The sequence below is a fragment of the Bos javanicus genome, chromosome 19, assembly GCF_032452875.1.
Source record: "Bos javanicus breed banteng chromosome 19, ARS-OSU_banteng_1.0, whole genome shotgun sequence".
NCBI classification, from domain to species: Eukaryota; Metazoa; Chordata; class Mammalia; order Artiodactyla; family Bovidae; genus Bos; species Bos javanicus.
In genome coordinates this window covers 59,810,023-59,831,584 of record NC_083886.1, presented here as the reverse complement: position 1 = coordinate 59,831,584, position 21,562 = coordinate 59,810,023, and the positions used below count along the sequence as shown (strand labels likewise).

The 21,562-nt window shown below is 47.8% G+C and overlaps 1 protein-coding gene across 7 annotated transcripts in view; it reads right to left on the bottom strand.

Moving 5' to 3' along the window:
* Positions 1 to 21,562, bottom strand: part of SLC39A11 (solute carrier family 39 member 11) — a 372,698-nt gene that overhangs the window by 258,994 nt on the left and 92,142 nt on the right. For all 7 annotated transcript variants that reach the window (XM_061392963.1, XM_061392958.1, XM_061392959.1 and 4 more), the window contains one exon: positions 17,169 to 17,207. In XM_061392963.1, the coding sequence (XP_061248947.1) occupies positions 17,169 to 17,207 (39 nt within the window). The remainder of the gene's footprint in view (positions 1 to 17,168; positions 17,208 to 21,562) is intronic.

Sequence of the window (21,562 nt, the reverse complement as noted above, 5' to 3'; positions counted from 1 at the left end):
CCCACTCATGAGAGGCCAAGAGTCCTCTACACACACAGAGATTCTGGGGAGATCACATGACTAGCCACAGACTGCCACCTCACTCTATAGCTAATTCTTGCTTCTAGAACAATGTAGCCCTTGTACTGAGAAGAACGGAGCCCTTTCCTCCCAGGACACCAGAACACCTATGACTAATCCGGGCCACCAAGGCCCCGCTTCTCTGCTGCTTGCAGAGCACAAACGAAGCCTCACTGGCTCTTTGAATTTCTTCCTTGGGTGTTTCAGGTAACAAATGGAATGGAAACGCACAGAGCCGGCACTTGGTCTCACTGGAGGGGGTGGCCAGAGGAAGGCTGGAGGCGCTAGGGAAAACAAGACACGGGGAGACGCGGTGAGGCGGTCCAGGGGTCGCTGGACGAGGGCAGTGCCCAGCCCTGGCCAGCGAACGCGTGACATCCCCACAGGAACAGGAATTAGCCTTCAGGGACACACACATAACCCGAGTCAGGCCAGCGGCTCGCTGCCTGTGAACCTCAACCCCAAGCGCTGGGGAAGACCTCGCTCCTCTGGACCTGAACCTGAGAGGATGTGGACAGACTACTGAAAATGGAGCTTCACGGGGACTTCCCTGGTGTCCAGGGGCGAAGACCCTGCACTTCCAAAGCAACGGGCATGGGTCGACCCCTGGCTGGGGAACTAAGATCCCACATGCAGCCCCCCCCCCCAAAAAAAGGAAAAAAGAAAGGAAAGCCGCACGAAGCAAAGCAGGGCCAGGAGATGGAAAAAAGCATCCCAGCATCGGCCTTTGATCCAAAATTAGCGGATTCTGAGGCTGGTTCTGTGCCTGGATATCTTAATTGCCTGGACCAATACATGTCTTTTCTTCCTTGTGCCAGAGTGAATTGGCTTTTCATCATTCATGCCCCCCCAAAGCCCCTGATAGATGCAAAGAGACGGATGGACTTATTTTTTATTGTGCACCCTTTAGTATTACTTGAATTTCTTACCAAGTTCATGTATCACTCCTTCCTTTCAAAAGAAACTAACATATATATATACACATACAGAAAACGCACGCCTAGAAAGTAAGTCAATGATACTGTTAGGGCTCAAAGTCCTCTCTGCACTGCTTTGTGTGACCAAGAGTGCTAACTGCCTGCTCAGGTCCCACTGTCCTCTCTCCTTCAGTAACAGAATCCCAATGTAAAGGCCACGAATCTTAGCCTTCCGTGCACCTAGAGAGGTCTTACCAGTAAGTGCTGGCCAATGAGTTGTAAATGGACCTGTCATGCAAGACCTGCAAGGAACCTCCCTCCTTCCTGCCATTCTGCTGCCCAGAAGGCAGATGTGATGGCCTGATCTCTAGCAGCTATTTTGGGCCAGAAAGACGAAGGCTCCCATCTGGGGCAAGGTGATGAACAACAGAGGAGTCTAGATCCCTGGTGACTCCATGGAACTACGTTCCCAGCCACGGTCTCCAGATTTCTTCTACATCAGAGGAGGCTTTCTTACTTAAGCCGCTATTTTTGGGGTTTCAGTTACACTCAGTCAAACCTCATCCTAATGGATACAGAGCGAGCAGCAAGAAGCGTCACCATCAGTACAACTAGCTGTAGGTGTCTAGTTGCCATGGAAACCACCCCAACACACAGATTCCAAAGAATAAACCACTCAGATGAGAAAAGCCTGGTGTAAACCTAAGAGACACCCCCCCAACATCTCCCCATTTCTAGGAGAGTCCCCCTCAGCCCAAAAGACAGGATGGTGAAGCTGGGTTCTCTGACTACCCCAGGGGAGGAACCCCCGGAATACAATACTTGTGAAGTGCTTGAACCTCCTCAGCTGCCTTCACGATCAAACGATGGCCAAGTCCCTGAGCTCCCCAGCAAGGATGTCTCTCACTCTCTCCCTTCCCAACTCCTCTGCGTCCGCCCAGAGTCAAGGCCACGGATAAGTCCAGGCATCACATGTAGATTATTAATGCAAGAGCCTCCAGCCTGCCTGTCTGCCCATGGCCTGCATCCTCCTACACACTCCCTGTGGCCACGCTGTCTGCTACCCACAGAAGACACTTCCTGAGAGCAGTGCTCTGTGTCAACCTCTCAAAAACCTCCAGGGTCTCCCCGTCAGTCTAGAGAACAGGACACAAACTCCCTTCCATAGGACTCCAGGTTGTTCACACCTGAGCCCTGACTTACCTTTCCAGCGTCACCTACCAACCAAGCCCATCGCCACCCTGTACTTTTCTCTCTGCACTTCCAACTTGCTGCTGCTTATACCTATAACTCATTTCCTTTCCCTGCTCGCTCCCTGGGCTTCCCTGGTGGCTCAGACGATAAAGAATCTGCCTGCAATGCCGGAGCCCTGGGCTCAGTCCCTGGGTCGGGAAGGTCCTCTGGAGCAGAAAACAGCAACCTGCTCCAGGCTTCTTGCCTGGGGAGTCCCCCGGACAGAGGAGCCTGGTGGGCTGCAGTCCATGGGGTTGGACACGACTGAGTGACCGAGCACACAGGCACAAACACACGCACCCTCCCCACCCCAAACTCTGCCTGTCCTTCCAATCTGAGCTTCAGCCACAGAAAAAGTCCTATTTCCCCAACTAGAAAGAACCTCCCTGTTTCCGGGTTCCCATCACCCTCTGTCAATTAGCTTCTTACAACCACACACTGACCTGTCTCTTGATTCCAGGTGACTGTGACCTGTCTGTCCTAACCCACCCTAAACCCCCCGCAGGGAGGGGTGACACCTTGCTTCCTGCCATACCCCGCCCCCCAAGTATACAGTAGGTGCTCAGGAAATGGTGGATGGGTTGGTCTGAAGACAACTGTCTCCTTGCTCCACCTTCTGGGCCATGACAAAGGGCTTTTCTGTGAGGAGATCACGTGTCTGGCTATCTCTGAACTCACACTGGCCTTTGACAAAGCCTGGATTATTCCCTCCTCTCCCCTCCTTGTGAACAAGGGACCAGGGAAAAGCAGGAACCCGCCACCCAATAGCAGCCCTGGCACAAAGCGCTTAAGTGAATAACGTGTGCAGATCTGGTCCTGGCGGTAAGGTCTAAAGGATAAAACTTTTTAAAAAATATTTCCTTGGCTGCACAGGGTCTTAGATGAGGCGTGTGGGCGCACTGCTCCCAGGCATGTGAGATCTTAGCTCTCCAACCAGCAGGAATAGAACTCACGTCCTCTGCATTGCAAGGCGGATTCTTAAGCACAGCACCAGGTCTTAGCTGCGGCATGTGGGATCTAGTTCCTGCTAGTTCCCTGAACAGAAATTAAATCCGGGCTCCCTGCATTGGCAGCATGGAGTCTTAGCCACTAGACCCCCAGGGAAGCCCCTTAAAGGATAAAACTTAACCAATACTAACTTTTATCCCTCGCACTCAGAGGATCTTACAAAAGAGCCGACACTTGATAAAGGTTATTTTAATGTGATTTGTACTAAGATGCCTATGAAAAACGAAGTTAGCTACTCTCTCTTTTTTTTAAATTTCAGCCGATGACGTTTAGATAAGTTTTTAAGAAACTAGCTAAACACTCAATTAGATCATCCCTCCCATCCCCCCAAAAAGTGTATAAAGTCTTTCTTGGCAAACATCTTTGGGAACAAGCTGTGCTCCCACCATCTGCGTGCCCTGGGTGAAACATCACCCTGTCTGATGGCAGCGGGTGCCTGAGATGACTTCCAGAAGGGTCCACCAGTCCAGAGATTTTTTTTTCTTTCAGACACAATACATGATCCAAGGAGGACAGTGAGTGCCTCAAAGAGAATCTAAACTCAGGCTCAAGGTCTCAAAGCAGTAGAGCCTGCCTCCCATCCTTTTGCAAATGCCAAGGAGACCCAAGAAAGAGCTGGAGTTCCCAGACGGCAGGTGCCCACTATTGCCTGACCAATTGGAAAGCATACCTTTCTCGTACAACAACTGCTGCCTCCCGACCCAGGTTGCTACCAAAACCAACCAGCCTCGGGCGCCAACTGCCAAGCGCGTGGTGGACCCCGTCACGGCAGCCTCCCCAGAGATCAAAGACAGTAGCCTCCTCCTGGGCTCCCCGTCCAAGTCCTGGACGTCCAGTGTTCCTCTAACCATCCCCCCAACCCTACGTGCTGGGTCAGCTGCATGCTCAGCCCCACAGCTGCATGGAGCCTCTGAAGGGAAATCGGCTTTTTCCAAACACCAGCTCATCCTTCGCTAAACCATGGTTCCCATCAGAACACAGGTTCTTGAGGAACTCCCTGGAGGAGATCAGGTGGTTAGGGCTGCACACGTCTGCCACTGAGGGTGCAGGTTCGATTCCTGGTGGGGGAAGTAATAGCCTACAAGCTGTGCTGAAGCACAGGCAAAAAGGACCAGGGCTTCTCACCTTTGACTGCACCTCGCCATCACCCTGGGTGGGTGCGGGGGAACCCTACGAACTACTGAAGCTTCATCCCACCCCCAGAGATTCTGATGCATTGAGTCCAGGGTGTGTCCAGGGCACTGGGGTTTTCACATCTCTCCAGGTGACTCTAATGTGCAGCCAGGGTGGCAAACCACCATGTCAGAAGCGAGGGAGCTTCCCCAAAGCCTGAATCAAACCATCCCTGGAATCAAACCATCAAGGATGCTGGGCCAAGTCAGCTCACTCTGCTAAACCAGAGATGCCAAGGACAGTAGCAAACTGGAGTTTGGTTTGAGCTGGGACCCCTGGCTTTATTTCACCATGTTAAATGACACACGCTCACCCAGGGCCATCCGTCTAGATGGCCACAGGCCGCCTTATGCGACAAGGACAACGGAGCAAAAGGGTCCACGTAACTCATTCCACTTCACTGCAAAGCTGTTTCCCTGGAGATTCTTAAAGGTCTGCCTCCAGCAAAGGGGAGTGGTGATGTCGACTTCAGGAGGGAAGGCTGGGCCCCCTTGGGGAGTGTCCACCACAAACCCACGCCCCCAGAAAACGCCCCAACTCGGGAGCCCTGGACGCTCCAGGGAGCATCCAAGACCTCTGGGGCCCTGTCTGGACAGCACAGAGCTGCGGTCCCCGTGGTCCATCACCTGCCTGCAGCTACACCCGGGGTCAGTGAACTTGGGGGAGAAGCCAGAGAGCAAATATTACAGCACCTCGGGGCTGCCGCTGTAATGCCGGAGCAGCCGCAGGTAACGTGTGGACCCACGGGCGCGGCTGGGATCCAACAAATCTCCAGTGACAAGAACAGACAGTGGAAAAGCAGACAGACAGTGGGCTGGGCGTGGGCCGCGGGGGGCTGGGCTCATCCCTACCAGACCAGACCTTCCCTAAACACAGAGACCGTCTCCCCCGGCGCGCCTTCTTATGCTCAGCGCTTGACACGGTGCCTGGAACACAGCAGGTTCTCCACAAATGAAAGGAAGGCAAGAAGGAAGGGTAGGGGAGAGAGAGAGAGAGAATGGGAGGAAGGCAGGGAAAGAGGGATGAAGGGAGAAAATGAGCCCATCTTAAAGGAGTATCTACTGAACACCTACCCATTCCTACAGAGAATCCGTAAGACTTACTGTGACTTTGGGATGCTCACATCTGACTATTTCAAGCCTCCCAAGGTCCTTTTCTCATACTGCCCATGCGTTTCTCCAGGCAAGAATACTGGACTGGGTTGCCATTTCCATCTCCAGTTCATAAAGAAGACTGAGTGCCTACAAAATTGATGCTCTCTAACTGTGGTGCTAAAGTAGACTCTTGAGAGTCTCTTGGACAGCATGGAAATCAAACCAGTCAGTCCTAAAGGAAATCAACGCTGAATATTCATTGGAAGGACTGATGGTGAAGCTGCAGCTCCAATACTCTGATCACCTGATGCAAAGAGCCAACTCATTGGAAAAGACCCCAGTGCTGGGAAAGATTGAAGGTGGGAGGAGAAGGGGACGACAGAGGATGAGATGGTTGAATGGCATCAGTGATTCAATGGACATGAATTTGAGCAAACTCCAGAAGATAGTGGAAGACAGAGGAGCCTGGTGGGCTATACTCCATGGGATTGCAAAGAGTGAGACACTAAGCGACTCAACAACAGTAACATCAAAGGCCCGTTTTAATCTCCTGCTGGTCACTTATGTACAATCCCCACCCTCTCGCTCATGGGAACAGGGAAGGATCCCCCCAAACACGGCGGAACAGGTATCCCCAGGGAGTGACAGTGCCCCAGCCCAGTCGACACAGTCGGCCCAGGAGGGCAAGGAAAGGCAGAGGGAGAGGGCAGGAAGCAGGGGGGGCCGTGAGACTGGAGGCCGCCTGAGGGTGAACGTGGGGAAGGAGAGCGGATGCGCTGAGACGGGGCGGGGCGGTAACAGCGTCCGGGGCGGGGCGGGGGGCGGCGCTGGGCAGGATCAAGGCCGCCCCTCCCATATGCTCAAGCACGTGGGCTCCTCCACTGACAGAATGCTGTGCGCTCCCATCACCGCAGAGAGAAGGTAATATATACCATTTCCTCCCCCACACGGTTTATAACGACACAGGAAATCTGAAGCATGAAATTGAAAAGAAGAAGTACAAGAATAATAATGACAGTCTGTCTCCGCCCTGGGTGCTTTTCTCCCTTTTTTCTTTCCTTCCCTTCTCGCCTGGCCATCCCCCTCCCCTCCCCAGGATGGAGTCAGGATGTCCAGGGGAGGAAGGGGCCCATCTTGCTGGCACAGGATGACGGACAGCGGTGGGGCAGAGCTTTCACCACGCCATCCTCGCACTTCACAGAAACCACTGCCACGTGGGGGCCTGGAGTGCCAGAGTCAGCCTGCTCTCCTATGCTGTGTTCCGGGTCTTCTGCCTGGGCTCAGCCTGGTCTGAGGACACCTGGCTGAGACACAGAAGTTTCCTACCAGAAACGGGCCATCTGAGACCCTGAAAAAGAAAAGGCCTTGCGGGAAGTGACAGGTGCCCCTTAGCGACGCTGCCGACTGTCCCGAGCATGGTCCTGGCTGCGGCAGGGCCGGTCCCCACACTCTCTTCCTGCTCCGGGCCACACCCTCCAGCTCACACGAGACCCCTGGGGGAGGGGGCTCCAAGTCCCACGAGCCCACCCTGGAACATGCCCTCACTATGCTGAGTGCCCACCTAAAGGGCAGCCTTAGCCTCAGAATGGGCTTCCCAGGTAACTCAATGGTAAAGAATCTCTTTCACCTGCTGATCAGGAGACGCAGGTTCGAGCCCTGGGTCGGGAAGATCCCCTGGAGAAGGAAATGGCAGCCCACTCCAGCATTCTTGCCTGCAGAATCCCATGGACTGAGGGGCCTGATGGGCTGCAGTCCAGGGGGTCGCAACGAGTTGGACACGACTGAAGTGATGAGACAGTGACACCAACGGCCCCAGAACAGACCAGCATCACCTCCCTGCCTCCTGGTGCAGGAGAAAAGCTGTGGACAGTAGGACACAGGAGGCCCTGAGGCTCCCCGGCTCCCCACGTCTTGAAAACACAGATTTAAGAGAGGAGATCCGGGGACTTCCCTGGCGGTCCAGTGGTTAAGACATCACCTTCCAAATCCGGGAAGCGAGGGTTCCACCCCTGAAGCTAGGACCCCACATGCCTCAGGGCCAAAAAACCGAAACACAAGGCTAAAGCAATACTGCAACAAATTCAATAAAGACTTTAAACACGGTATACAAGAAAAAATTAAAAAGAGAGAATGGAGACTCCATGAGACAACTGCCATGAAACTTCCAAGGTGGCCTATCTGGTCCAAGTGATGCTGGGGATGGGACCTGCTCCAGGTCCATGTGGCTTCAGCCTCCCCAGGGGGTCATCTGGGGCCATTTATCTCACTCAGCCTCATAAAGAAGAAAGTGATGGCTCGGGGAAACAAGAGCCATGATCTTTGCAGGAGTCTCATCAGAGCCCATCGGAGTGCTCATACTGTCTGTTGGGGGTTCAGCCCATTTTAGTGTGACCAAAAGACCTCACATTGAAAAATCCCCATGAGCGCATGCCAGGCTTCCCTATGTCTCAGACAATAAGGGGAAAATGCAACAGCAATTGTGTGTGTGTGTGTGTGTTCAGTCACTAAGTCGTGTCCGACTCTTTGCAACCCCATGGACTGCAGCACGCCAGGCTTCCCTGTCCTTCACTATCTCCCGGAGTTTGCTCAAATTCAATTAGTAACAGCAATTATTAGTTCGTAATCTAGGATCTGTACAGCCGGGAATATAAAAGGTAGGCCTGGGCTTCCCTGGCAGCTCCGTGGCAAAGAGTCCCGCCTGCCAATGCAGATATGGGTTCGATCCCTGATCCGGGAGGATCCCACATGCCGCAAAGCAGCTAAGCCCACGGGCCAGAACTGTCAAGCCTGTGCCCTAGAGCCCGGGAGCCACAGCGACTGAGCCCAGGGGCCACAGCAGCTGGTTCCCTCGCACCCTAGATCCCGTGTCCCCAACAAGAGAAGCCACCGCAATGAGGAGCCCTCGCCCCACGCTGCAAATAGAGAGGAACCTCTGCTTGCTGCAACTAGAGAAAAGCAACGCAGACCCAATGCAGCCAAAAATAAATAAGTCATCTCGTTTCATACATGATATTATACATGTTTCAATGCCATTCTCCCAAATCTTCCCACCCTCTCCCTCTGCAACAGAGTCCATAAGACTGATCTATACATCGGTGTCTATTTTGCTGTCTCGTACACAGGGTTATTGTTACCATCTTTCTAAATTCCATATATATGCGTTAGTATACTGTATTGGTGTTTTTCTTTCTGGCTTACTTCACTCTGTATAATAGGCTCCAGTTTCATCCACCTCATTAGAACTGATTCAAATGTATTCTTTTTAATGGCTGAGTAATACTCCATTGTGTATATGTACCACAGCTTTCTTATCCATTCATCTGCTGATGGACATCTAGGTTGCTTCCGTATCATGTATGAAACGAGATGCCAGTCCAAGTTCGATGCACGATACTGGATGCTTGGGGCTAGTGCACTGGAACGACCCAGAGGGATGGTATGGGGAGGGAGGAGGGAGGAGGGTTCAGGATGGGGAACATGTGTATACCTGTGGCGGATTCATTTTGATATTTGGCAAAACTAATACAATTTGTAAAGTTTAAAAATAAAATAAAATTTAAAAAAAAGAAAATAAATAAGTCAGTAAAATTATTTTGAAAATAAATAAAAGGTAGGCTTTCTGACCCAACTCAGTGGCTACTCCCTGCACCCTGGCCCTTCTCACTCAACTATCCTCTCTAGGAGAAACCTTTCTGGTGGATCTGGCTGAAATCTCCTCCCTGAATCCCTCATGTAATGACTTAAGCCCATTTCTTCCCATCCATTTCTCCACGGAGATGGAGAACAGCTGGTCACCATCATCCCTCCAGACTCCGAGGCCTTCACTGGAGAGCATCATTAACTTCCAACAGTGCGACGGTTATTTGCAGAAAACGCCACTCAGCACTTGCAGCACAAAAGCCAACTCAGCCAAAATGTCCCTAAGAAAAATCACATCTTTCATAAGGACCCAGCTCCCTGTGCGATTAAATAATGGATATTAAATTGCCTTTTCATGCCTAGCAGTGAGCTGTTTGATTGGTGGCCTTTCTCTTCCGCAGTTTCATGGTCATTTTTATTCTGCACAAGTACTTCTTCCTTGAGAGAGAATATACGCTGATTTAGAGAACCCTGGTTAGTTCAAACCTCACAAAAAAGAGACATCAGGGCCAGAGCAAAGAAAATGAAAACGGTGACCCTCAATGCTTTGTCCAAATCCATCCAAACGCTCATCTCCGGGGGCCGTGAGTGCTTTTCTCACTTGGGTGAAAGGGCGTTCGATTGCAAGTTTAAATTTACCGTTAATAGGTGCGTAGGGGAATAGGTGGACCGGAAACTGACTGAAACGCTTTGTAATTGCTTTACAACAAAAGAGAGACGCTAACTTCCGTGGAAACTCACCCCTTCAGACATGCAGATCGAAGACGCTCTTAAGGAACCATCCCTTCTGACACCCCCAGACTCCAGCAGACTCAGCTGAGGTCCAAGACGACCGAGGAGCCTCCCCAAGGTCACAGAGCTCAATGCTGACAGCCCCCGACTTCTCATCTGGGTTTCATCCTAGCTCCATGCCATCTAGCATTTTTTAATTCTGGGTAAGTAATTTACTCTCTGTGGTTCTGTTTCTTGTCTGTAAAATAGAGGCAGCTGGTCCAGACATCATCTAGGAGGCATTGAGCTTTAACTGTTGGGACTCAACATCAGAGGGTTCAAATCCCAGCTCTGCTCCCCGAAGACATGGAAGCATCCTGAACGTCCAACAGCAGATGAATGGATAAAGAAGATGTGCCACATGTATACAGTGGAATACTACTCAGCCATAGAAAAGAAGGAAATCAGGCCATTGGCAGCAACACGGAAGCAACTAGAGATGATCCCACTAAGGGAAGTAAGGCAGAAAGGTAAACATCATAGGATATCACTCGCATGTGGGATCTAAAACGTGACACAGATGAGCTTATCTACAAAAAGAAACAGACCCGCAGACATAGGGAACGTATGTGTGGTGGCCAAGGGGGAGGGGGAGGAACAAGAAGCGGGAGTGAAGAGGGAGTGTGGGAATAAGAGATGGAGCTCTTATACACGGAGTGGATGAGCGGCAGGGTCCTACTGCACAGCACAGGGACATATGAGCAATATCCTGTCAATGAACCGTAACAGAAAAGAATACAAATGCACAGAACCAAAGCATGTTGCTGTGCGGCAGAAATTAACACCACACTGCAATCCGCGACAAAGTTCTTAAAGTAACAATTAAAAACTAAAATGCTTTCATCTCAAATTTAAAAGAGGCACAAAAGATGTAAATTCTGGCATGTAAATATCGGTGTGCTTAAATAAAACTATTTCTTCAGTTGTTTAAACGGACCCACTGGGATCTAAACAGCGTAGGAGGGAGTTCCCTGGCCGTCCAGTGCTTAGGTCTTGGTGCTTTCACTGCTGAGGGCCAGGTTAAATCCCCGGTTGGGGAACTAAGATCCCAAAAGCCATGCAGCCAAAAAAAATTAATTAAATAAAAATAAACAGCATAGGGATTTGATTCTCTCCATTATCCACTTAAAAATGTACACAAAATAAGTTGTGTGTTTATGTCTTATGTACTTTTCTGTTCCAGGGTTATATTCTACACACAAAAACACAAGAGCTAGCTCTTACTCAAAAGTCAAAAAATGTATACCATTCCTTTTTCTCCTTGATTAGTATATCAATTCCATTTTCCCACCAAATTTTATCCTAGAGCAACTTATATTTTATGCTAGAAAGGCTATTATTGGTTTCTTTCTCATATTGGTTTGCAATAAAATATCTATGCACATTTCAATTTAATTGTTTTTTAATTTCCTGTGAGCCTAGAGTTCTAACTGCTTAAATAACAACTTCCTGGATTGAATGACTATTAAAACTATTAGTGGTTGAGAACAGATTCATAACAGCAAAAATTTAATCTACCATTTCATAATTATTAGATATTCAAAAGTCTAATAATATTTATTCTTGGAAATACTTATTTTCAAGGATGAGGTCTTTTTCTAATTTTTTCAGTTTTCATTCATATATCTGTGAATAAACATTAAGTGGTTCAAGTTTTTTTTTCTTAAACAAAGAAAATGTATTCATGTAAAGAAGATAGAAAAAACAAATATTTTGTTCTAATACTGTCATTTTTTTTAATATATTTTTTTATTTATCTACCTAGTTGGCTACTCTGGCTCTCAGGTGTGGCATGTGGCATCTTTAGTGATAGCATGTGGGATCTAGTTCCCTGATCAGGGATTGAACCTGGGCTCCCCTCATTGGGAGCACAGAGTCTTAACCACTAGACCACCAGGGAATTTTGTTCTTTGAACTGTATCTGCTGCCGCTGCTGCTAAGTCGCTTCAGTTGTGTCCGACTCTGTGCGACCCCACAGACGGCAGCCCACCAGGCTCTGCCATCCCTGGAATTCTCCAGGCAAGAACACTGGAGTGGGTTGCCATTTCCTTCTCCAGTGCATGAAAGTGAAAAGTGAAAGGGAAGTTGCTCAGTCGTGTCCAACTCTTCCCAACCCCATGGGCTGCAGCCTACCAGGCTCCTCCAGCCATGGGATTTTCCAGGCAAGAGTACTGGAGTGGGGTGCCATTGACTAAGGCCCAAAATCCCAGAGCAGTTCAGTTCAGTTCAGTTCAGTCGCTCAGACGTGTCGGACTCTTTGTGACCCCATGAACTGCAGCACACCAGGCCTCCCTGTCCATCACCAACTCCCAGAGTTTACTCAGACTCATGTCCATTGAGTCAGTGATGCCATCCAACCATCTCATCCTCTGTCATCCCCTTCTCCTCTGGCCCTCAATCTTTCCCAGCATCAGGGTCTTTTCCAATGAGTCAGGTCTTCGCATCAGGTGGCCAAAGTATTAGAGTTTCAGCTTCAGCATCAGTCCACCAGGGAAATTTACATTAAAGGATTTCTTTCTCTCTTTATTTTTGGCCACACCATGTGGCTTTAGGGATCTTATTTCCCTGAAAGGACAGTATCTGAATTGCTAAAGGATTTGTGTCCAGTGATCAGTGATCTGATCATCATCTCCACCCCAGCACCCACACACCAAGGGTCACTCCGTCTGTGTGTGGAGATGCTGCTACTCAGAGGCAAAGAACCAAGGCAAGAGAGCATCTTCCTTTGATAAAGCAGGAGAGGGCAGCTGTGTCGCAGAAGGTGGGAAGGCACAATCCGCCTTGGGATATTCTTAGGCACAGCAGTTTGGCCAAAGAGAACAAAACTGGAAGCTGAGGACACGGACACTGATTTTGCAACAACTCTCTGTGCCCCATGGAACACCTAGAATGCTTCCACAGACTCTAGTCTCAGAGTTGCTGGCTTAGAGGACTTTCAGGAGGTCCCACCCTCAGGCCACGTTTTGCAGATCACAGAACTACAAAAACAGGAGCAAGGAACCAAATTTGACTCAATGGAAAGGGAAAAGCACAAACTAACGTGCCTGCTAATGTGACTGATGACACTGAAAAATGAACTCATGAGGTCAGTAGGTGCCCAATATGCTATTGGAGAAGAGTGGAGAAATCACTCCAGAAAGAATGAACAGACGGAGCCAAAGCAAAAACAACGCCCGGGTGTGGATATGACTGGTGATGGAAGTAAAGTCTGATGCTGTAAAAAGTAATATTGCATAGGAACCTGAAATGTAAGGTCCATGAATCAAAGCAAATTGGAAGTGGTCAAGCAGGAGATGGCAAGAGTGAACATCGACATTATAGGAATCAGTGAACTAAAATGGACTGGAAAGGGCAAATTTAATTCAGACAACCATAATATCTACTACTGTGGGCAAGAATCCCTTAGAAGAAATGGAGTAGCCATCATAGTCAACAAAAGGGTCTGAAATGCAGTACTTGGGTACAATCTCAAAAATGATAGAATGATCTCTGATCATTTCCAAGGCAAACCATTCAATATCACAGTAATCCAAGTCTATGCCCCAACCAGTAATGCTGAAGAAGCTGAAGTTGGACGGTTCTATAAAGACCTACAAGACCTTCTAGAACTAACACCCAAAAAAGATGTCCTTTTTATTAAAGGGGACTGGAATGCAAAAGTAGGAAGTCAAGAAATACCTGGAGTAACAGGCAAATTTGGGCCTGGAATACAGAATGAAGCAGGGCAAAGGCTATCAGAGTTTTGCTAAGAGAACGCAATGGTCATAGCAAAAACCCTCTTCCAACAACACAAGAGAAGACTCTATGCATGGACATCATCAGATGGTCAATACTGAAATCAGATTATATTGTTTGCAGCCAAAGATGGAGAAGATTTATACAGTCAGCAAAAACAAGACCTATACAGTCAGCAAAAACAAGACCTATACAGTCAGCAAAAACAAGACCAGGAGATGACTGTGGCTCAGATCATGAACTACTTATTCCAAAATTCAGACTTAAATTGAGAAAAGTAGGGAAAACCACTAGACCATTCAGGTATGACCTAAATCAAACCCCTTATGATTATACAGTGGAAATGACAAATAGATTCAAGGGATTAGATCTGATAGACAGAGTGCCTGAAGAACTATGGACAGAGGTTCATGACATTGTACAGGAGGCAGTGATCAAGACCATCCAGAAGAAAAAGAAATGCAAAAAGGCAAAATGGTTGTCTATGGAGGGCTTACAAATAGCTGAGAAAAGAAGAGAAGCCAAAGGCAAAGGAAAAAAGGAAAGATATATCCACTTGAATGCAGAGTTCCAAAGAATACCAAGCTGAGATAAGAAAGCCTTCCTCCATGATCAATGCAAAGAAATAGAGGGAAACAATAGAATGGGAAAGACTAGAGATCTCTTCAAGAAAATTAGAGATACCAAGGGAACATTTCATGCAAAGATGGGCTCAATAAAGGACAGAAATGGTATGGACCTAACAGAAGCAGAAGATATTAAGAAGAGGTGGCAAGAATACACAGAAGAACTATACAAAAAAATCTTCATGACCCAGATAACCACGATGGTGTGATCACTCACCTAGACCCAGAGATCCTGGATTGCAAATTCAAGTGGGCCTTAGGAAGCATCACTACGAACAAAGCTAGTGGAGGTGATGGCATTCCAGTTGAGCTATTTCAAATCCTAAAAGATGATGCTGTGAAAGTGCTGCACTCAATATGCCCGCAAATTTGGAAAATTCAGCAGTGGCCACAAGACTGGAAAAGGTCAGTTTTCATTCCAATCCCAAAGAAAGGCAATGCCAAAGAATGTTCAAACCAGCGCACAATTGCACTCATCTCACATGCTCACAAAGTAATACTCAAAATTCTTCAAGCTAGGCTTCAACAATATGGAAACCGAGAACTTCCAGATGTTCAAGCTGGATTTAGAAAAGGCAGAGGAACCAGAGATCAAATTGCCAACATCTGCTGGATCATCAAAAATGCAACAGAATTCCAGAAAAACATCTACTCTTTTATTGATTATGCCACACCCTTTGACTGTGTGGATCACAACAAATTGTGAAAAGTTCTTCAAGAGATGGGAATACCAGACTACCTGACCTGCCTCCTGAGAAATCTTTATGCAAGTCAAGAAGCAACAGTTAGAACTGGACATGGAACAGCAGACCGGTTCCAAATAGGGAAAGGCGTTTGTCAAGGCTGTATATTGTCACCCTGCTTATTTAACTTATATGCAGAGTTCATCTTGTGAAATGCCAGGCTGGATGAAGCACAAGCTGGAATCAAGATTTCCGGGAGAAATATCAATAACCTCAGATATGCAGATAACAGTACCCTTATGGCAGAAAGTGAAGAGGAACTAAAGAGCCTCTTGATGAAAGTGAAAGAGGAGAGTGAAGAAGTTGGCTTAAAACTCAACATTCAGAAAACTAAGATCATAGCATCCGGTCCCATCACTTCATGGCAAATAGATGGGGAAACAATGGAAACAGTGAGAGGCTTTATTTTTTTGGGCTCCAAAATCACTGCAGATGGTGACTGCAGCCCTGAAATTAAAAGATGCTTGCTCCTTGGAAAAAAAGTTATGACCAACCTAGACAGCATATTCAAAAGCAGAGACATTACTTTGCCAGAAAGGTCCATCTAGTCAGAGCTATGGTTTTTCCAGTAGTTATGTATGGATGTGAGTGTTGGACTATTAAGAAAGCTGAGCACCGAAGAATTGATGATTTTGAACTGTGGTGTTGGAGAAGATTCTTGAGAGTCCCTTGGACTGCAAGGAGATCCAACCAGTCCATCCTAAAGGAAATCAGTCCTGAATATTCACTGAAAGGACTGATGCTGAAGCTGAAACTGCAATACTTTGGCCACCTGATTCGAAGAGCTGACTCACTGGAAAAGACTTTGATGCTGGGAAAGACTGAAGGCAGGAGGAGAAGGGGATGACAGACGATGAGATGGTTGGATGGCATCACTGACTCAATGGAGATGAGTTTGAGCTGGACTTTGAGCGGGATTTGGTGATGGACAAGGAGGCCTGGCGTGCTGCAGTCCATGGGGTCGCAAAGAGTCGGACTCAACTGTGCGACTGACCTGAACTGAATGTGATTGATGAGAGTGGAATACACAGCACCTCCAGGTGGTATTCATGCCTAGAAAATGGAATCCGCACTAAGTGAGCCTCTAGGTCTGACTCCCAGTTTACGGGAGACCCAGAGGACAGAGGAACAAGTTCAACAGCACCAGGAGGCAATCCGCCAAGGTCAAATCATGGGACGTTCTACAGACCAATGACTCAGCTTCTCTAACAAGTTACTAGGGGTAGGGGTGGAAATGGTGGGGTGGGGGAGAGTACTGTTAAATAATAAAAGAGACTGAAGATACTCAGTATGAAACAAATTCAAGGCTGCTCCCCAGTGGTCCGGTGGTTAGGACTTGATGCCGTCACTGCCAAGGCCCAGGTTTCATCCCTGGTCAGGGAACTAAGACCCAGTAAACCTTGAGCTATGCCCCAAAAAAAGGAAACAAATTGAATATGAAAATCTTGTTTGGATCGTGATTCTAACAAAACAGTTTTAGGAGACACCTTTGAAAAACAGAGGAAGTCTGTGAAGTCAAATATTGGATACTAATAAGGAAATATTAATTTTGGTAGGTGTGATAATACCATGCCAACTATGTTTTTCTTTTTTTTAATCATCATTCAGTTAGAGTTGTGCATTGAATTTACAATTATATGATGTCTGAGATTTGCTTTTACAAAACAGTCTCCCTCCCACGTATACTAGGCGGAGGGAGGTTGGGGGAGGAGGGGTATGTTAAATGAGCTTAGCAAATGTCACTAATGATTGAAGCTGAGCTGTGGGGACGCTGGGGGTACCTTATGGGATTCTCTCCACTTTTGTACGTGTTTGAAAATATCCATAATATAAGGTCTTATGGGTAACAAGGAGGAGTAAAGAACATATTTGATTAGTGCCAACAGAGCTCTGTGCTAAGCCCTCCCTAAACATATATACCTCACTTGGAATACTTATTTACAAGTCCTGAGACGGCTGCCAACAAGCCTCTTTCTCTGTCTAAGGAAAGGCAGGGGCATTCCCTTTGCTGGATGCAAACAGGGTCAGCGATCAGAGGGAGCCATTGGCAACTGGAGATTACAAAGGGGGAACGTGGCCACAAGGGCAGAGGCTGGAAATACCCCTTGGCAGAGAAATAACAGAAGAAACATTCTCCACTCAGATCCCTCCCACCATGTGCTGACTTACCCCTGCAGCAAAGCCAAGGCTTCCATCTAAGATCCGCCTCTGAAAATGAAAAAAAGATGTTTCAGTTTCTAAGAAACGTTTCATGGGATAGGAGGCAATCATAAGCCTAAGAAAGCCACATGAATAAAGACATGCAAATATATCTGGAACCCTGGACCCACGTCTTTATAAAATGAGCCAAGAGTCAGGGGGGAAAAATTTTTTTTAAACCGTCCATGCATTGCACACCCAATGAGAGGCTTCATTTAGCAGAATCCTTGGCTCACATTGGTCCACGTGCTTTACATCTTTCTCAGCGCTCCCTGTGAACCACGGCTATAAACCTTTAGTAAGGAGCTGGTATGGGCTTTCCTGGTGGCTCAGAGGGTAAAGCATCTGCCTACAATGCGGGAGACCCAGGTTCGATCCCTGGGTCGGGAATATCCCCTGGGGAAGGAAGTGGAAACCTACTCCAGTACTCTTGCCTGGAAAACCCCACGGACTGAGAAGCCTGGTAGGGGTCACAAAGAGTCGGACACGACTGAGCGACTTCACTAAGGAGCTGGTATAAAGTTGGAAATTGACAAGTACTGACAAGGAGCATGTGGACCAACCAAAATCCTCCCGCACTGCAGGTGGGCATACAAGCTGGTCCAGCCACTTTGGAAAGCTGGCAGCATCCGCTCAAAGTGAAACTTCATCAGCATGCCCCATGACTCAGCAGTGAGGGCCATGCGTAATTACCAACAGAAACACATACTTGGATTCAGCGGACTTGTGGGCAAAAATGCTTTTTATGGCACTACTTGTGAGAGCTGAAACTCAAAACTACCCAGAGGTCCACAGAGGCAGAATGGATAGGTCACGAAGATGTATACACACAGAGAACACCATGCAGAAAGGAGAACACGCATACACACGTGACTGGAGCTCACAGTCAGGCAGGGGCATTCAGGAAATGCAAAAACGGTGAAAGTGCAAGTCACTCAGTCGTGTCCAACTCTTTGTGACCCCATGGACTGTAGTCCATGGAATTCTCCAGGTCAGAATACTGGAGTGGGTAGCATTTGCCTTCTCCAGGGGATCTTCCCAGCCCAGGGATCAAAGCCAGGTCTCCCGCATTGCAGGCAGATTCTTTACTAGCTGAGCCGCAAGGGAAGCCCAAGAATACTGGAGTGGGTTGCCTATACCTTCTCCAGCAGATCTTCCCGACCCAGGAATTGAACCATGGTCTCCTGCATTGCAGGCGGATTCTTTACCAACTGAGCAATAAATAGGGTGAAATCAGCCAGACATAGAAGAGCATACACTATACAATACACTCTACAAAACAGAGAAAACGAAACTCTGCTGTTGGAGACCAGGAGAGGGGCTGCCCTTGGAATGCAGTAGGGGACTGGGGTAGGGATTGCAAGGGACCCTGAAAGGATTGCTGCAGGGGAGGGCAGGGGTTCAGTTCAGCTCAGTTTAGTTCAGTCGCTCAGTCGTGTCTAACTCTTTGTGACCTCATGGACTGCAGCACGCCAGGCCTCCCTGTCTCCATCGAGTCGGTGATGCCATCCAACCATCTCATCCTCTGTTGTCCCCTTCTCCTCCTGCCTTCAATCTTTCCCAGCATCAGGGTCTTTACATGGGTCTTCATATGGGTCTTCATCAGGGTCTGACAATGAGTCAGCTCTTCACATCAGGTGGCCAAAGTATTGGAGTTTCAGCTTCAATATCAGTTCTTCCAATGAACACCCAGGACTGATTTCCTTTAGGATGGACTGGTTGGATCTCCTTGCAGTCCAAGGGACTCTCAAGAGTTTTCTCCAACACCACAGTTCAAAAGCATCAATTCTTCGGTGCTCAGCTTTCTTTATAGTCCAACTCACATCCATACATGACCACTGGAAACCATAGCTTTGACTAGACGGACCTTTGTTGGCAAAGTAATGCTTCTGCTTTTGAATATGCTGTCTAGGTTGGTCATGACTTTCCTTCCAAGGATTAAGAGTCTTTTAATTTCATGGCTGCAGTCACCATCTGCAGTGATTTTGGAGCCAAAAAAAAAATAAAGTCTGACACTGTTTCCACTGTTTCCCCATCTATTTGCCATGAAGTGATGGGACCGGATGCCATGATCTTAGTTTTCTGAATGTTGAGTTTTAAGCCAACTTTTTCACTCTCCGCTTTTCACTTTTATCAAGAGGCTCTTTAGTTCTTCTTCACTTTCTGCCATAAGGGTGCTGTTATCTCCATCAGTTCAGTTCGGTTCAGTCACTCAGTCGTGTCTGACTCTTTGCGACCCCATGAATTGCAGCACGCCAGGCCTCCCTGTCCATCACCAACTCCTGGAGTTCACCAAACCCACGTCCGTCGAGTCCGTGATGCCATCCAGCCATCTCATCCTCTGTCGTCCCCTTTTCCTCCTGCATATCTGAGGTTATTGATATTTCTCCCAGCAATCTTGATTGCAGCTTATGCTTCTTCCAGCCCAGCGTTTCTCATGATGTACTCTGCATATAAGTTAAATAAGCAGGGTGACAATATACAGCCTTGACAAATTCCTTTCCCTGTTTGAAACCAGTCTGTTGTTCCATGTCCAGTACTAACTGTTGCTTCCTGACTTGCATACAGGTTTCTCAAGAGGCAGGTCAAGTGGTCTGGTATTCCCATCTCTTGAAGAATTTTCCAGTTTATTGTGATCCACACAAAGGCCTTGGCATAGTCAATAAAGCAGAAATAGATGTTTTTCTGGAACTCTCTTGCTTTTTCGATGATCCAGCAGATGGTGGCAATTTGATCTCTGGTTCCTCTGCCTTTTCTAAAACCAGCTTGAACATCTGGAAGTTCATGGTTCACATATCATTGAAGCCTGGCTTGGAGAATTTTGAGCATTACTTTACTAGAGTGTGAGATGAGTGCAATTGTGCAGTAGTTTGAGCATTCTTTGGCATTGCCTGTCAGGGGTTGGGGGGATCCTATTCTAGTACTTGATCTGGGCGCTATTTCCATGGACACTGGTGAAAAGTCATCAAGCTGTACACTTAGAAAATGCATTTTCCTTTCTTTAAATTATTTCTGTATTTTGGGGTGTGCTGGGTCTAGCCGTGACAAGTGAGGGCTGCTCCCCAGCTGTGGTGCCCCGGCTCCTCATCGCAGTGGCTTCTCTTATCGCGGCTCGAGGGCTCCGGATCTCAGGCTCAGTACTTGAGGTGCATGGGCTTAGTTGATCTTCCCACACCGGGGATCGAACCCGTGTTCCCTGCATTGGCAGGTGGATTCTTAACCACTGGACCATCAGGGAAGTCCATAAAATGTGCATTTTTCTATATGCGTTGTGTTTTTCAATAAAAAGATTTTCTTTTTAAGGAGGGGCCTAAGTTATATAATCTCTGGCCACATGGACACAGTTGCTATTGTTCAGTCATAAACTAACTGTCCAGCTGTTGGGGACTGGCTAAATAAACTGCACTGCATTTTTATGGCAGGATGTTCTACAGCTATCTAAGTAACTAATCAAAATAATCAAAAAACCATTTAGGGTTAGGGAGGGATGCCTATGACATCCAGTGAAAAATGCTCATTATAAAAATTCATAATTTGATCCTCATTATATAAAGAAAACAGATATGTCTGTATTTGTATACTCAAATACAGCCAAATAAACTTGAAGAAATATTTCAGTTTTCCTTTCAGAAAAGTGAGATTGGGAACGTTTTTTATTATTTCTTTCGGCTTCTCCACATTTTTTGAGTTCCCTACAATTACAATATGATTTTTTTTCAATCAAGAAAATGAATTTGGGGGACTTTCCTGGTGGTCCAGTGGCTAGGACTCTGTGCTCCCAAGGCAGGGGGCCTGGGTTTGACCCCTGGTCAGGGAACTAGATCCCACGTGCCTCAACTAAGACCCACTGCTGCCAAATAAACAAATATTAAAAAAAAAAAAAAAGAATTTCGAGTGAACTTAAGCTGCTGTTGATAGCAGTGGAGATGGCTGAGTGTCCATCATCCCCAGGAACCCTCACTGAAGCCCCTATATCAGCTGGGTGAAAACTGAGGTTTGCCGGGGCAGGAGGAGAAGTGCTTGCCTCTGGGCACTCCCGACCACAGCTGGCTTTATCCCCTCATGTCTGGCCCTTCCCACCTCTCTGGCATGGCTCCTGTGCAGAGAGGGCTCACGTAGCCCAGCTGAGCCTGCTCCCAAGGCTGGTCCTTAGCTGGCTCCTGGGAAGCTGGCACTGGGACTGCTCCCCCATCCCTGACCGATAAGGGTGGGTCCCTGTGCCCATTTCACAAACCAGGTGATTTATCCAGGACAGCTGCTTTCCTTCTGAGAGTCTGGAATTTGGGTTGGTGGCTCAGCTGCCTCTGTGGCCAGCCCCCAGTAAAGACCTTGAGGACCGAGCCTGTACTGGGCGTCCCTGGGCA